The following is a 16,691-nucleotide window of genomic DNA, read 5'->3' as shown; positions in this document are numbered from 1 at the left end:
GTTGTCTTGTTTTTCGCGTTTATATTTTCTCGTATTATCTCGAATTCCGCACAACATCATCCAAAAATGCAATACATTGGAGAATATTTTTCTTCTTATCGCCGCACACTAACAGATTTTTTTATAGACTTCGAGACACATATATTGAAATTCACACTGAACATTTAGATTCACTGACTCTTATACTTAGATTCCTTCCATTAACAGGTGAATCGTTAGAGTACAGCTTAACATACAAGAGCAGACAAATACATATACAAACCCCAGCAACAATGGTAACACTATACACTTGACTTTGTTGAAGAAGGAATTAACACCATATACATTAAAACTTAAACCCAGCCAAGAACAGTAACAGATCAATTCCGTGGACAGAATTATAAGACAAGAATGGTAACACTATACACTTGACTTTGTTGAAGAAGGAATTAACACCATATACATTAAAACTTAAACCCAGCCAAGAACAGTAACAGATCAATTCCGTGGACAGAATTATAAGACAAGAATGGTAACGCTATGCACTTGACTTTGTTGAAGAAGGAATTAACACCATATACATTAAAACTTAAACCCAGCCAAGAACAGTAACAGATCAATTCCGTGGACAGAATTATATATAGCTTCACAAAACTAACAAGGTACAGGTAACTCACCCTTCTGCTGGAGCACTAGTAAAACCAAACTTCACGGGATACAAAGGGTTATCAATCGTCTCCCAGAATCTGTGTATAGACCATTCAAAGCACTTAAATTACCATATGTAGTTAATATAAGAAAGAGTCAAAAACTCAATGTGTCATTCATACGCAGACAAAATGAAGTGCTGGCTTTGAAGAGTAATAGAAAACATAACTCTTTTAAGATTTTACTCCCATGCATAGGAGATCCCCGGTTACTGTTGGCATCGACATTCCTATGCACAAAACTTTACATATAGAAAATGACAGAGAAGAGTTCCCCACATACTATTGTTTCATTCTTATGCTTCTTAACCGTTACACGTAATGAAGAATAAACAATAGTTCATTTGAATTGAAGACAGGTAACTGTGACGTAACCATGTACTCCTTTCGTTGCGATATATGTTAAGGTGTTTAACTAGCTACAGAGCTTAAAAATAAATGAAAAACTTTTGAAATATGTGGTCTCAATCAAGTAATAGATATATATTTGTGTAGCTATAAATCATCTAATTAAGGGTAAAACAAGAAGTTTACAGTTAAATTGTCTTTTTTAGACGAACTAAAAAAAAGGAAAGAATGTCATATAAATTGGGACAGAGGGAGTAACCATAAGCTGGAAAGTGTTGAAGTCAAGAGAAAGCATAAATATCTTATTCCTATGCTCAGAGATACAACATGGAGATAAGAACCTGAAAACGCACTAACATGCTCTATTGAATGGTATAATCTAGTCTGTTTATAGCTAATATTGAGGCAGAGAAAACAGAATCCCATGTGTTGAGAAAGTCTGATGTTGATGAAACGAGGTAAGCAGAAATTAAATTAAATGATACATACGGGTCTGCGCGACTCAATCTGCACAATTCGCAATAAAAAGTTTCAGGAGTATTTTGCTGAGCAACTCCCTCGATGGTCGTTTCTGGAATAATGACACAATCTACATGTTGCCATGCGCGGCATCTTCTATCTTCACACTACAAGTGAAGTTCCGTTAAAAGACAAACAAAGTGTATTTAATTGATATCATAGCAAGCAGAGGTCCTGGGATTGACTGTCACCAGCAACCACTATTAAAACAAAATCCACGTGCTTGGTCCATGAAAATGAATCAAGCTCAGATGTGAGGCATGTGTTGAAAATACAATTAAACAATAAAAGTTAGCTCTTCAATAGCTTCACCTTTTAACTGAGATGATCACATACTTCAACATATTTATTGCTCATAATTAAGGCAGAAGAAGGGAATCAACACAGAAGTGAAACCTGAATTACTGGTTCAGTTTGTGATGAGCTTCCACAGGGACATCGAATCTTCATCTGGTTTGGATCTTCGAACTCCTCATCTGAGACAACTTGTGACTTAGACACTTGCATTTTTCTGGAAGAGGCAAGAAAACATCAGTATCAGAAAACAAAGAATACTTCTGCTTCATCAATTAGATAAAAAAAAAAAAGAAATAGTTCCCACCAAATAAATGAAGAAATGAAAAGCAAGCTCAGTTCTCGGTAAAGTTTTATGATAGATTCTTCTATCTTGTCTTTTCTCATAACCATGACGCATTTTCCCTTGAAGAAGGACCCTCTAGTATACACGCCAAACTAACTCGGAATTTATTGAAGATCCTATATTGTACCTGAAACTTGATGCCAGTTGATGCGCCGAGTTCTTCTCTAGGTCACTTTGAGCTGAGTTCTTTCTTGAATCATCATTTCCATCAATTGGCCAAGTCATTGGAAGTGTTAGATTTCTACAAAAATACATGAAGACTTGTGAAGTCAGCACCTCAATGGTTCTTCCATAATACGAAATACGAAAAATGTTATTAACATTTTTTAAGAACAGACAACGAGACAACAATTCATAGAAGGAAGAATTAAGAAATGTATGTACCGCTCCACAAGCTTGTGTTTGCAGCGATTCATCTTATCAATGGTATAAGTATCAAAACGGATGTCAAGGACCTTTACCAATCTTGATATCTGATGTCCTGGTAGGATGTCCCAGAATTTTAACACTTGAAAGTATGTCGAGTTCTCTAGCAAAATATCTACACTCCAAATTAATTTTAGGTGCTTGACACTGTATATCTTCAATAGTTCATATGAACTCCTGCCACTGTTGCCGAATAAGTTTAAGTTTCCTGGCTTGCGCCAACCACTTGAAAGCTTCTCCAAAAGGGTGATCACTTCTTTACGCATTGCAACATCTTTAATTCTGGCAATGGATTTTGAGAAATCCTCACTAAAGAGAACCTGTTGTGCTTAGGGGTTATGTGAAGGCCTTCAAAATTTTGCAAAGTAACTAATTCACTCACAAGAAAAGAATCCGTTATAAGCGAGATAAAGCAGCATACCTTCCACTTGGATGTTTTGAACAGAGGGGAGTTCATGGTGAGTAGTGTTTCAATCTGGCCAACCTCAATGGTAGCACTCAATATCGCTTGACCCAAACTTTTGTCTTCATTAACATCAAAGAAACGACCGCGAGCCTTGGAATCAATGACTAATTGCTTCCAAATGGAACCACTGTTAACCAAAGTTTTGGCATTCCCTAATACCCAAAGGCAGAATCTGCGTACAAAGCCAAAGAAAGAGAATGTTCATCAATTATCTTGTCACTGATTGAACACCAAAAGACAGTAGTAAGATACGAATAGCCAATAAATTATTACCTTGCCCGAGTCAGTGCTACATTTGCTCTCTGACAACTAGAAAGGAATCCCACTAGTCCACTCCCATTACAACGAACCGTGGATATAATTATCACATCTTCTTCGCCTCCTTGGAAACCATCAATGGAGCGTACATTTACTGAGAAGTGGCTGTTGACATCTGTGCTATATTTATGCCCAAGTTTTTGTTGAATCTCAAAAACTTGAGCTTTGTAAGGAGATATACAGCCGACGGAAACCTTTCTCCTTGAAGTAACAGACTCTATAATTTAGAAATGAAATCAGATTTTCCAACACAATTGCCATGTTAACAGAAATACAGTATTGAAAACAAGAGAACGTCATCACAAGCATAGATGAAGTACTTGAAAGATAGTACATATTACCTTTATGAAGATTGGCAACGATCTCGGATATGACATAAACTTCTGACATATTTCTAGTACTGTGTTTGTTGTCATACTGCTCATTTCCATTTCTTATGTTAATAAAAGAATATGAGCCAAAGATATTTCCTTTAAGAAATCTCTTCTCATACATTGCTTCTTTTACATTCCGACCATCCGTAATTTTATTTTCATAGAATTCTCTATTTGGGAACAAACTTATTGCAGGATGCATTCTATATTGAACATTAAGAAGGTGCTTCTTGTGTCCTACATTTACCAGCCTTTCAAATAAGCTCCTTCCAAAGTTGGCCTTCTCGCAGATCTAGAAATAATGTACACTTTTATCAATGATCTAAGAGCAACAAAGTCATTTTTTTTCTTGAAAAATAAGTATGGTAGTAAAAAGATCAGCGGAAAACCTTGCTGTGAACCATTGCAGGCAATTGTTTCTCATCCCCTACGAGTATGGCCTGACGTAGACCTGGAAGCTGCAGGGGAATAGCGGTTTCACATTCCTTAAGCTGAGCTGCTTCATCGATTACCAACATCTCCAAAGGGTACATTCCTACCGTGTACAATTTTGATGAGCACGAGACTGTGCAGAAAATCAGACATGCACCCCTCAGACAAAAACTTTGAATATCAGTGATATCTGCAAGAGAGATTCTCTCGGTAAGAGATCTCAATACTTCGATGCATTCAAATGTATTCGCAAAATATCTCCCATTACGGAACAGTGTTCCAATAGTTTGAAGCATCTCAAGAACTCTGATCATATCTTCAGCTACTTCTAGTGGAATGAAAGAAGTAGGCAGATACGTGTACAAGCTCGTTAGACAAACTGTCAACTGCTCCAAGATCCTTTGGAATTTGCTAGTAACAAACTCCTCAAATGTAAGACTACGAGCTTGCTTTTTCTTTTTTGCCTCTCCTTCATTCTCAACTTTGTCAACTGATCTCAGGTTATTCCTCATTTGAGAATTTTTATTATCATTTGACATCTTCTTCTCATTATCTTTTAAATCTTGATTGATCACGAATGTTTTCCGCAACTTACTCTTCTTATTTTTATCTAGTACTTGATTGTCTATACTTGTAATCCTTCCTTTATCTTCCTCTGCAACATCATTAATGCTATCTCCCTTAGTTTTTCATTTTGCAGGTATTCATGGTATAGCCCTTTAGGATCTCGAAGCAAAGATATCATGGAGAGTATACAACTTTTCCACCCATCATCAGGAGACAGACAGCTCGTAAGAGCAGCAATTCGGTTATCGAGAAAAACATCAAAGAGATCTTCATGATCATCAATCCCCATTCTTTTGCGATTCCCGAATAACACTATGTCACCTAAACCATAGGTGTCATATTTCAGACCATCCTGCACCAGATGCATCACCCTGTTTGTAATTCCTAACACAGCAATGTTTGTGGGAGCACAAGTAAGAGTACTGCATTTCATGTTAAACAAGACGTGAAGTAAGGAAGCAACTGTCTTTGTTTTGCCAGTTCCAGGAGGACCCCAAATTAGCTTAACAGCATTCTGGTGACCACATTCTCTTGTAGCAATACAACTTACAATAGCCTCTCGTTGAGCATTATCTAGCCCAAAAGAGTCGATGGTTGTCATATGATTTGATACATCACTAGCTTTTGTTTCACTTAATGAGCAATGAGAGCGATTCTCGTCATCCTGCAAATGATTAAAATTGACTAGACGCTAATCAATGAAATTATATATGGATCATATTTGACGGGGAGAAAACACTATTCTTACCACACTTGGATCAACGTTTAGCACAGTGCTAACAATCTTGATGTTTTCACTATTCATGTCTGAATTTAAAGCATTCCATATTCTAATATTGGTTGTCAAATTAGAGAGGTAAACGATGAAAAGACTATCTCCTTGTTCACCCTTTTCTCTATCTGGTCTTTTAAACGGGATAGGCTTCGAAGACAAGATGGTTATCCTGTTTGAACCATCATCTTTGCTTTGGACAAATGCAATGAGAAATGATCTCTTTGGTCTGTTCAAGTCAGCAGTAGTTTTCGGCCTCACATCTGATAGTGCTATCAGATCACCTACCTCCGGTTCATATGTTTTCATATATCTTTGTCCCTCGATAGTAGTTGTGTTCAACAAAACGTTGTAGTATAAACCCTTGGGAGGCTTATAAGCAGGTGACTTTGTCACATTGATAACCTCAAGTGAAGGGGATTGAAAAGCATTTATCACCCCTGATAGCAAATCAGCATGTGTTTCTTCTATAAGTGGACTGATGAATGACTTGAAGTAATGATCAGTTGACAAGAATGTCTCTGGAATTTGCTTAACCTGATAAATTTTAATACAACTGTTTAACAAATTGCACAATATCAAAGTCATGAATCTATAAACATAGAATATTATAGATAGTTCTGTCACGGAGTTAGAGTCTCACTAAAGTTCCGTACGGCAATTGCAACATAGTTGTCAAAAACTACACCTATATCCAGATGCAAAGTTTGACTGGCAAAGTGGCAGGACATGACAGTGCACTTGTCAAAAAGTACAGTAGTGAAGAATTTTGACTTTTTATATATACAATGTAATTTTTTGAGGAAATCGACAATGATCTGGTCTATGCAGAATGTGTCCATAAAAGAGGCATGCCCCCCTCAAGAAATTGAACATGTGGGGCCATTTTCCAGTAGCTAATTGCCTTTACTCAATAACAATTCACAAAAACAAAGTTTCAACACATACCAACAAGTCTCACTTCATCACTTCACTTTTGGAGATTTGAGTAGTCCTATGCCAAGAAATTTCAAATATTTTTCACCTAATTTGGAATTTTCAATAGAGTTGCATTTTTGTAAAAAGTATTTAGATTAATTTTTATTATTGAATAAATTTATATACAAGTTCAATTTTTCCTAATTTGAAATACAACCTCAAACAAATTACTTCAAGTTGGATTTGAAATTCTCGTGGTAAACGCAGATTTTCAAATAAAGTAAAAAGTTATTAATAAGTGAATAATGTTTATGGCAAAATGAATTGTTAAACTATATGAACTTTGATTGACATTTTAAAAATATTTTTAAAAAATCATATTGACATTGGAAAAATCACAATTTATACTCCATATTTATTGTATTATTTTTAAATATCTAGATTTTAATTTAAAATTTTGGGTTATTTTAATTTAATCAAATTTAACATGGATAAAGTACTCCCAAATAATTGAGGGAGGGAGGGAGTAGTATGTTATATTTCTGTATTAATAAAATTACATAGTAGTATAAAAATGAAAATACATTCAAGAATATTAGGAAGCTTAACAAAATAATTAAAGAATCTTTTAACACTACTACAGTTTAAACCATTACTATTAAAGTCTAACTCTCAATAAAATTTAACTTCAAATAAATGAATTTTGGTGATTTAAAACAACTTGCACTGATGCACATAGAGTGTACAAACTGAACTCCGTCTTTAAGAACTCCCATATATACATAAAGGCCCTAAACTCGTCACATATACTTCTACATTTAGTGTATACTTGTCATTTTTGTTGCATTGCGCGTGTGTATATATATAGAGAGAGAAGAAAGACTTAACCTCATCTTTGAAGAGATTTTTGTTGAGGACATGAGCTAAAGACCAAGAAAAGACCACATCTATCAATCCCGGAATAACAATTTCTTCAGTTTTTTTATTCCGTTTACGAACACAATGTTCCTCTTTCAAGACTTCTTGTTCTGTTTTCACCTTATTCATTGAACCAAAAATTGAAGCAAGTTTATTCAACATGGACACAATAGTACTAAAATGGTATGGGGTTAAAGATTCGAAAATTAAGTAATTTAGGTGAAAAATGCTCCTAATATATGCATATTGCATGCATTGGAACAAGTAAAAGTCACATGGGGAAATGCGATTAGTATTTCGTTTCCTTCGTTAATTAATTTATTCTTCTCATCATTAATTTGACATGCACGCACGACAGGACTAATTAGCAATTATTATTAATTTATTCTAGTTATTAGGTTCGATATTCAGTTTTTAACTAATATAAATCGATTAAACGGAAAAATCAAAATTTTATTACATTAATACTACATATTCTACAGGCCCAATTGTTGTAAATTGTTGAGATGATCATAGAGAAATTATGGCTAATTAGACTATAAGCTGAAAATGTACAGCTAGCATAACGTTATATAACAGAATGTCCACTAATAATTAGAATGTTAACTGATTAGTTAGATGTAGTTTTAGTCAATAAATAGTAGCTAGTACTCAAAATTCATTCTCTATTCATTCTTCTCAATCGATATAATAAGCAATTATTTACTCTCTCCGTGTTAGCTATAGTATGACTTAGAAGATCTCATATTAATTTTATTGCCACATAAGTTTGATCACTTATCAGAGCGGTTCAACAGAAGGTTAAAAATGGAGTCCTAACTCCTAATTTCCAAATCTAAAAAAATTGAAATCCCTACACTATTCTTTGTAGTTAGTAGGCTCTCACCTCTTGTTTCATTGACGCGATCAACAATACTTGAGTTGTAGTGAAGTCGTGATTAAAAATGTGTGTCTATCGTTGCTTTATTATTTATTAAATTTAGTTGAATTAAAATTGCAAAACTTTTACCTATTACTATCCTATCAATTCTGTTTCTCCTTTCTTTTGATGTCAGATAATTAATCTTTTGAATTCCTTATTTTTATTTTGTTTTATTTTTGAAATATTTATATAATGTTATATTGTTACTTGGGATATATGTTTAATGAGGTTCTAGCCCCATTTATTGACGTCTTAATTTGGTAAAGATGCATACCAACTAAATCTTATCAAGATAACTACAGAGTTGCAAATTTTGATATTTTTATGATGTCAATCATTAGTTGTAAACTTCTACTATAAATAGAGCATTCTAGGGAGAATGCCCTGGGTTCAACACCATGAACAGATACATTACACAAAATTGGTCAAGTGTGGCGAAACCTGAGGTATATCTTCATGATGAAGCGTATTATATTATTAAGTTTGCATTGCTTAATGATATGCATGAGATTTTATATGCTGGCCCTTATACCATTAAAAATTGACCAACTATTTTGAAGCCATAGTGCCCTGAATTTGATCTGGGGAATGAGTTTTTGACAGAAATTTCATTGTGGGTGACATTCCCTAAGTTACCACTCAACTGTTGGGGAATTGGATCACTTAGCAGGATAGCAAGTGCACTAGGGACTCCATTGTTTGATGATGAGTGTACCACTAAACAAACTCGAATCTCATATGTAAGGATGCTTATTGAAGTGAATATCACTAAAATAATACCCCAAGTAATCATTATTATGAATCCTAGTGAGAAGATGTTCACGCAAGCAATGGTGTTGGAATTGTGGCCTCATTACTGTGAGAAATGCCAAGAGGCGGGGCATCAATGTCAGTCATCCAAGACCAATATAGATTAGGGTTTTTCCTCCAAGGAGGAAAAAGGCAGGGAAGACAGTGACACAAGAATGACAATGTAAGGGAATGATTCAACCTCCAAATCAGAAATGGAAGACTGAAAGGGCCAAGGTAGTACACTAGTGACTTCCGAAAATAAAGAGGAGGAGAACAAAGTGATGCAGCCAGGGAGTGAAAAACAGACACCAACAGAAAAAGACCCCCAAGAGTACAATTTAAGGCCAAATGCAATCTGGCCAAGCCCAGAGTTTCACCTCACAAACTTTCCGGTATTGAAAACCATTCCAACACTGAATAGATTTGAGCACCTTATGAACAATAAGCTTGGTTCACTGGCTATTAATAGGGGTGGATCTCCACAAACTTTCTAATGAAGTGGTTGTTTTGGAAGTATACAAGAAAAAAAAGTTGAAGCATTGTTTGAGAGAAAATAAAATAACTCTTGTTGGACTTGTTGAAACTAGAGTGAAGGAATGTAATACGGAAAACAGGTTTAAAAAAATTACACCAGGGTGGGGTATTGTGCATAATTATGATACAACAACTAATGGAAGAATTTGGTTTATTTGGGATGAGAATTATTATGAAGTACATAGGAGTTACAATACTTCTCAACTACTTGGCTGTCGGGTTAGAGACATAACCAAAGACCATCAAGTTATACTCACATTCATTTATGGTTTCAACACCTTAGAGCAACGAAAGAACCTTTGGTCTGAGCTGCATACTTTATCATACTTCATCACAGGGAATCAACCAACCTTGGCTCATATCTAGGGATTTTGATGCCCTTCTAGCATCCCAAGACATATTAGCAGGTGCAACAATTACACTAACTGAGGTTAGGGATTTCACAAAGTGTCTCAATAAGATTGGAGTTAGTGAATAGCCATGGATGGGTGAATATTGATCTTAGGCATATTTATATGCCTAATTAGTCGATAACTGCCCATATTTTAGTGTTGTTAAAGGACGATCTTTAGTTATTAGCTTGATTTTGTGGTTGATTGTGTTGATTGATCACTTACACACATTATTAGTGATTTCAGGGACTCTCAAAGAAATTGGAGCTAGAGCGAAGAAAAACGAGGAAAAGAGACGGATTTAAAAAATTGGCTAAGCATGGAAGCACCTAGGCGAGGCGCGGAGGCGCGCCACGCCAGGGCTTGTCGCTCAGAGCCAATGTGGAGGCGCACTGGTAGGCATGCCGCGCCAATGCCTGTCGCTCAGAGGATGTATAGAGACACGACTGAGGCGCGCTGCGCTAGGATATGCAGAGTACCAGAATGTGTTAGGCGTGATGGAGGCGCGCCTCCCCAAGCAAATTCCATTTTTTCCAAGTTTTAAACATTAATTAGGAGTTCTAATTTGAATAGGATTTGTGTTGAACTTTATCTACGACTATAAATAGATCCCAGGGGTGCCATTATGAGGGTTGGACAATTGTTTAGTGTTCAAAGGCAAGAATAAAGTTTTAGTAATCATCCGAACTCTTCTATTTTATGGATTTGTTTATGAACAATTATATTTTCTTGATTTTTATGAGAATGAGTAGCTAAACGCCCTAGTTTTGAGGCTACAGCTACGAATCGATTGTTGAATATTCGAAGCCCTATGAATTATCTTCTGTTGTCAATTGAAAATATTTTATTATTCTTGTTTTACTATTTCTTGACTGGCCATCTTGGAATAAATCTAATGTCTAAATCTTGAATTAACCATAGGAGAGATTAGATAGACCAAGGAATATAGAGAGCTCGGTCTACCCATTAAATTGAGGAGATTAGTGTTCAGGAGTCCAAAAGACGAACACCTTGCTCGGTTACAAAATATGATGAAATATAAATGCTTGTTAGTTAGATTATTTATTCCCGCTCAAGAATGTAGTTAGATTGCTAATTGGTGTAGGCGATGAGAGGTGGTTAACCCAGATCATACTATCAACCCTATAAACCAGTAATTTTACAACTGAAGTTAGTTCTAAGTTGATCCTATGATGCATGGCATTCGTTATATGATGTAGCTTTGGAATTGTTTTTAGATCTTGCCTGAAACATTACAACAAAGTCATTCACCGTTGTTTACTTCAAATTTAGTCCGTAATAGTCTTATTTAACTAGAAAACATTCAACATACGAAGTAGTTACCTTTCTCTTTAATTTTGGATTTGAGTGTGAATATAAGTTGATCACAAGTCCCTTGGGAACGATAACCCATTTTAAGAAGAAACTATATTACTTGCGAGACCACGTACACTTGCATGTATACTGGGGAGCAACAACTTTTTGGTGCGCTGCAGGGGACTTAGAAATTGATATATATTTAATTTTCTTAAGTCTACAATTAGAATATTTAGGTATTAATTACTTTATCTTAGCTTGTTTATTGCAGGCATTTGAATTTCAGGTCTGGCTCGAAAAGGAGATCTGGTTTATCCTTACAACGAACCTGAAAGAGTTTTACATCAGTGAAGAAAAATGAATCAAGGAGAATTATGGTTAATACATCATAGAAATTGTGGTAATGATCATCAAGACAATCCGGAAGATGTGAACAATCCTAGGGATCCGAATAATCCGAAAAATGTTGATGACCAAAGAATACCCCCTCATGTCCCTATCATTCCAACAAGACCAGTACGAGATGTGGAAATCCCCCTCACCGCTAATTTGGCATCGAGTATTAGAAAACATCCACCGGGAGGAAGGTTCGAATTAAAGCAAAACATGGTTCAAATTCTCCATGCTAATGGGCAATTCACTTGTCTCCCCCATGAAGATCCTCAACTCCATATCAGGAACTTCATAGACATCACTGATACTTATATCCCACTTGGAGTCTCACCGGATTATGTGAGACTAACGTTGTTCGTATACTCGTTGTTAGGAGCCGCAAGGCAATGGTTAGACTCAGAACCCCCAAACTCCATTACTACTTGGGATGGTCTCACAAAAAAGTTCTTAAGTAGATTCTACCCATCAAAGAAAACCACCAAGTTGAGAAGCGAAATAACAAACTTTTTCTCAAAAGCACGGGAAAATATGTACCAAATGTGGGCACGATTTAAATAAATGTTGATTGCTTGACCACACCACATGCTGATTAATTAGGTATTAGCTCACACTTTCTTTGAGGGCTTAGAATATAATGCTCATTTCTTCTTAATAGTGCAGCAGATGGAAAAGCCCTACCAATAACAAATGAAGTATTCTTCGATTTTACTTGATAAACTATCGAAAGGGAACCAAAGGTATGAGGGGATATTTCTAGAACCACAACCCACAAGGCTGCAGGGATATTAGATGTAGACCAAGCTACTGCTTTGAATGCCAAAAATAGAGGCAATGCAACATAGCATGACTTTTAAGCAGTTGACTCTAAATCAAGCATCGGTGAATATGGTACAACAAGCAGAAAAATTGGTGTGGGGTATGTGGTAGTGGAACCCATGACACTGAGCAATGTGAGGCTAACCCGAATTTCGTGAATTATGTGGGTAATGTGCAAAGGGATCAAGGCAGACAAAATTATGGTAACAGTTACAACCCCGGTTAGAGAAACCATCCTAACTTTTCTTGGGTTGGGAACCAAAACCAAAATCAGGCACAAGGTGCAAACCAATACCGTAACCAAGGGGTTGGGCAACAATACCAAAATCCCAACCAAAGTGTATCAAAAGGTGGAATGACCAATGAAGAATTTTTCCAGAAACTCATGACTGAAATGGGGATCAAGTTAAGTGCTAGAATAGATAAGCAGGATGAGAACATAAAAAACATCCACATGTCCCAAACGAGTTCAGAGAAACAAGTTGCGCCCAAGTGGTCAATTCTTTGAACTTGCGTCCCCAAGGCGGGCTTCCTGGTGATTCTGAGCCCAACCCAAAGCAACTGCATGCAGTAAGTACGAGAAGTTGGCTGCAATTAGAGGAACTAGCTTCAAAGAAGAGAGATGATGAGGTAAAAACCACAGAATAGAAAGTGGAAGAGGTAGTAAAAAGCTCCAAAGTTGAGGCACCTACACCTCAAAAGAAGTTACCACCTCCGTTTAGGCTAAAGAAGCAGAATGAAGATGAATGCTTTGGTAAGTTTCTCTCTCTCTCCTTAAACAAGTTGACATTAATCTACCTCTGGTTGACATTTTGCAGGGTATCACAAAATATGATAAATACGTGAAAGACATTGTGGCAAGAAAGAGGAGGCTCATAAATTATGAAACCATAGCACTTACTGAGGAGTGCAGATCAAGGATCCAAAATAGGCTGCCCAAAAAGTTAAAAGACCCGAGTAGTTTTACTGTGCAAATAACTATTGGGCAAAATGTTCATGCCTGGTGGTTATGTGATTTAGGGGCTAGTATAAACCTGATGCCTTTGTCTTTGTATCAAAAGCCGGGCTGGGTAGTCCAAAAAGAACCACTGTTATTCTCCAACTCGCGGATAGATCCTAGGCCGGAGGGAGTGGTAGAAGATATGTTAGTGCAAGTAGGGTCATTGATCTTTCTAGTAGATTTTGTGGTCTTAGATATTGAACCTGATTCTAAAGTCCCATTCATCCTGGGACGACCTTTCTTGGACATGGGTAGGGCATTGATTGACGTAGAAGCTGATCAACTAACCATGAGGGAACTTGATAAGGTTGAAGTATTTGATGTTTACCGCGCTTTAAAACTGCCTGTTGTTTATGAAGAGTTGTCTTTTACCATTGCGGTGGTTAATAACATAGATTGATGTATAAAGATCCGGTAGAGAACATGTAAGGGAGTCATGAGTTAGAGGGAGATACTGAAGCTCAAGAGATTGAATCATGCTTAAATCTAGCTCTAGTAGAAACTCGCAGAACTCAAGTGGAGTCATTAGATCACGATTTCGGCCCTTCAATAACCATGAGTAGAAGAGGCCCCTAAATTCTGCCGGCTCACCTAAGGTATGCGTATTTAGGTACTTATGAAACTAGTTTGCATGTTATACTTTCTGCAGAGTTGTCTGACTTACAGGTTGAGGCTGCATTGCAGATACTGAAGCGGAGGAAGAAAGCAATCGGTTAGAAGATGGCTGATATCCATGGGATTAGTTCGGTATTATGTATGCACAGAATTTATATGGAAGAGGATCACAAACCCAAAGCACAACAACAACACCGTCTAAATCCCGTGATTAAAGAAGTGGTAAGAAAAGAAGTTATAAAGTGGTTAGATGCTAGAATTGTGCAATCTCGGATAGCAAGTGAGTAAGTCCGGTACAGTGTGTTCCCAATAAGGGTGGTATAATTGTGGTAAGGAATGAAAAGAATGAGTTGATTCCCACTAGAACAGTGATCGGGTGGCTTATTTGCATGGATTACCTGAAATTAAATAATGCTACCGGAAAGATCACTATCTCGTTTCATTCATTGATCAGATGTTTGACCGACTAGCAGGGAAAGAGTACTATTGCTTTTTAGATGGGTCGTTCGGGTACAGTCAGATCTTGATTACACCCAATGACCAAGAAAAGACCACATTCACTTATCCTTATGGCACATATGCTTTCAAACGCATGCCCTTAAGACTTTGCAATGCACCGACGACTTTTCAACGGTGTACGATTGTTTCCATGACATGGTAGAAGCTTTTATGGAGGTATTCATGGATGATTTTTCAGTCTTTGGGAAGTCCTTTAAGGTATGTCTCCAGAATCTTGATAAAGTACTTGCTAGATGTGAAGACACCAACTTAGTGTTGAATTGGGAGAAGTATCATTTCTTAGTTAGAGAGGGTATAGTTTTGGAACACAAGGTGTATAAATCTGGTTTGAAAGTGGATAAGGTCAAAGTGGAAGTCATTGAGAAATTGCCCCCTCCTATTTTTATGCAAAGGGTACATAGTTTTCTTGGCCATGCAGGGTTTTACCGGCGATTCATCAAGGATTTTCCAAGATTGCATGACCCATGTGCAGTCTTTTAGAGAAGGAGGTGAAGTTTATTTTGATGCATTGTGCTTAAGAGCTTTTGAGTTGTTGGAGAGAAGCTTAATTGAGACTCCAATTCTAATTGCACCGGATTTGGAGGTACCTTTTGAAATCATGTGTGATGCTAGTGATGTAGCAGTGGATGTAGTGTTGGGACACAGAAAGAATAGAGTTTTTCACTCTATTTATTATGCAAGAAAGACCCTGGACTCCACACAAGCAATCTACACAGTGACTATGAAGGAGAAGCTAGCTCTAGTGTTCGCCTTCGACAAGTTCAGATCGTATTTGGTAGGCACCAAAGTATTGTTTTCACCGATTATGCAGCTATCAGGTACCTATTTAGTAATAAGGATGCTAAACCAAGGTTGATTTATTGGATATTGCTTCTCCAAGAATTTGACCTTGAGATCAAAGAAAGAAAAGGTACAGAAAATCAAATAGTTGTCACTTATTAGGTTGGAGGACTTCTCACATGTGAATAAGGTTGAGCGAATTCGGGAAGAGTTTCTGGACGAGCAATTGATGGCTTTGGATATCTCTCAAGTGACATGGTATGGGGACGTTGTGAACTTAATAGTGAGTGGAGATTATCCGTCGGGTGCAACCACCCAACAAAAGAAAAAGCTAGGTCATGATGCGAGGTTCTACATCTGGGATGAACCCTTCTTGTTCAAGCAAAGTATCGACAAGGTAGTGAGAAGATGCATTCAGGAAACTGAGGTGTACAAAGTTCTGGAGAGTTTTCATGCAAGCCTATATGGAGGCCATCATGGACGAGAGCGCACTGCTCATAAGGTAATACAATCTGGTTTCTTTTGGCCCTCTTTGTTTGAAGATTTTATGGCATTTGTGAAGGGCTGTGATGGTGTCAAAGATTGGGTACCATCTCAAGAAAACATGAAATACCCCTCAACAATATTTTGGAGGTGGAAATTTTTTATGTGTGGAGTATTGACTTCATGGTCCATTCCCACCATCGAATGGAAACCTCTATATACTTGTAGCGGTTGATTATGTGAGCAAATGGGTTGAGGCAGTCGCTCTGCCTTCTAAAGACTAAAGGGTGGTGATCAAGTTCATTAAGAAACACATTTTCACTCGTTTTGGCACTCCAAGAGCCATTATAAGTGATGGGGTAATAATTTCATTAACAATCTTGTTAAGAACCTTCTTGCTAAGTATGGTATTTGCCATAAGGTTGCTACAACTTATCACCCTCAAACTAATGTCCAAGTGGAGGTATCGACTAGAGAGCAGATTTTGCAGAAAATGGTGAATACAGAAAGGAAAGACTGGTCTGATAATTTCGATGATGTTTTTTGGGCATATAGGACTGCATATAAGACGCCTATAGGGACATCTCCCTACCACATTGTATTTGGAAAAGCATGTCACCTTCCGGCAGAATCGGAGCATCAAGCTTATTGGGCTATAAAGAAGTTAAACTTGGACCAGAGCTAGCCGGTAAAATGAGTGAATCAACTGCATAAACTTTAAGAATTTAGGCTTCACGCCTATGA

The 16,691-nt window shown here is 36.9% G+C and overlaps 1 protein-coding gene across 1 annotated transcript; it reads right to left on the bottom strand.

Annotated features, from left to right (window-relative positions):
* Positions 1-443: 443 nt before the first annotated feature.
* On the bottom strand, positions 444-7,513 carry LOC107021995. Its single transcript, XM_015222700.1, is given in 13 exon segments — positions 444-567; positions 657-725; positions 1,524-1,660; positions 1,950-2,064; positions 2,321-2,434; positions 2,578-2,939; positions 3,041-3,257; positions 3,359-3,620; positions 3,745-4,069; positions 4,167-4,894; positions 4,897-5,440; positions 5,528-6,085; positions 7,355-7,513. Coding segments are annotated over 13 exon segments (3,714 nt in total).
* Positions 7,514-16,691: the final 9,178 nt, after the last annotated feature.

Source organism: Solanum pennellii, chromosome 6, assembly GCF_001406875.1.
Source record: "Solanum pennellii chromosome 6, SPENNV200".
NCBI classification, from domain to species: Eukaryota; Viridiplantae; Streptophyta; class Magnoliopsida; order Solanales; family Solanaceae; genus Solanum; species Solanum pennellii.
The sequence above is the reverse complement of the archived record's forward strand: the minus strand, read 5'-3'. Positions and strand labels throughout refer to the sequence as shown.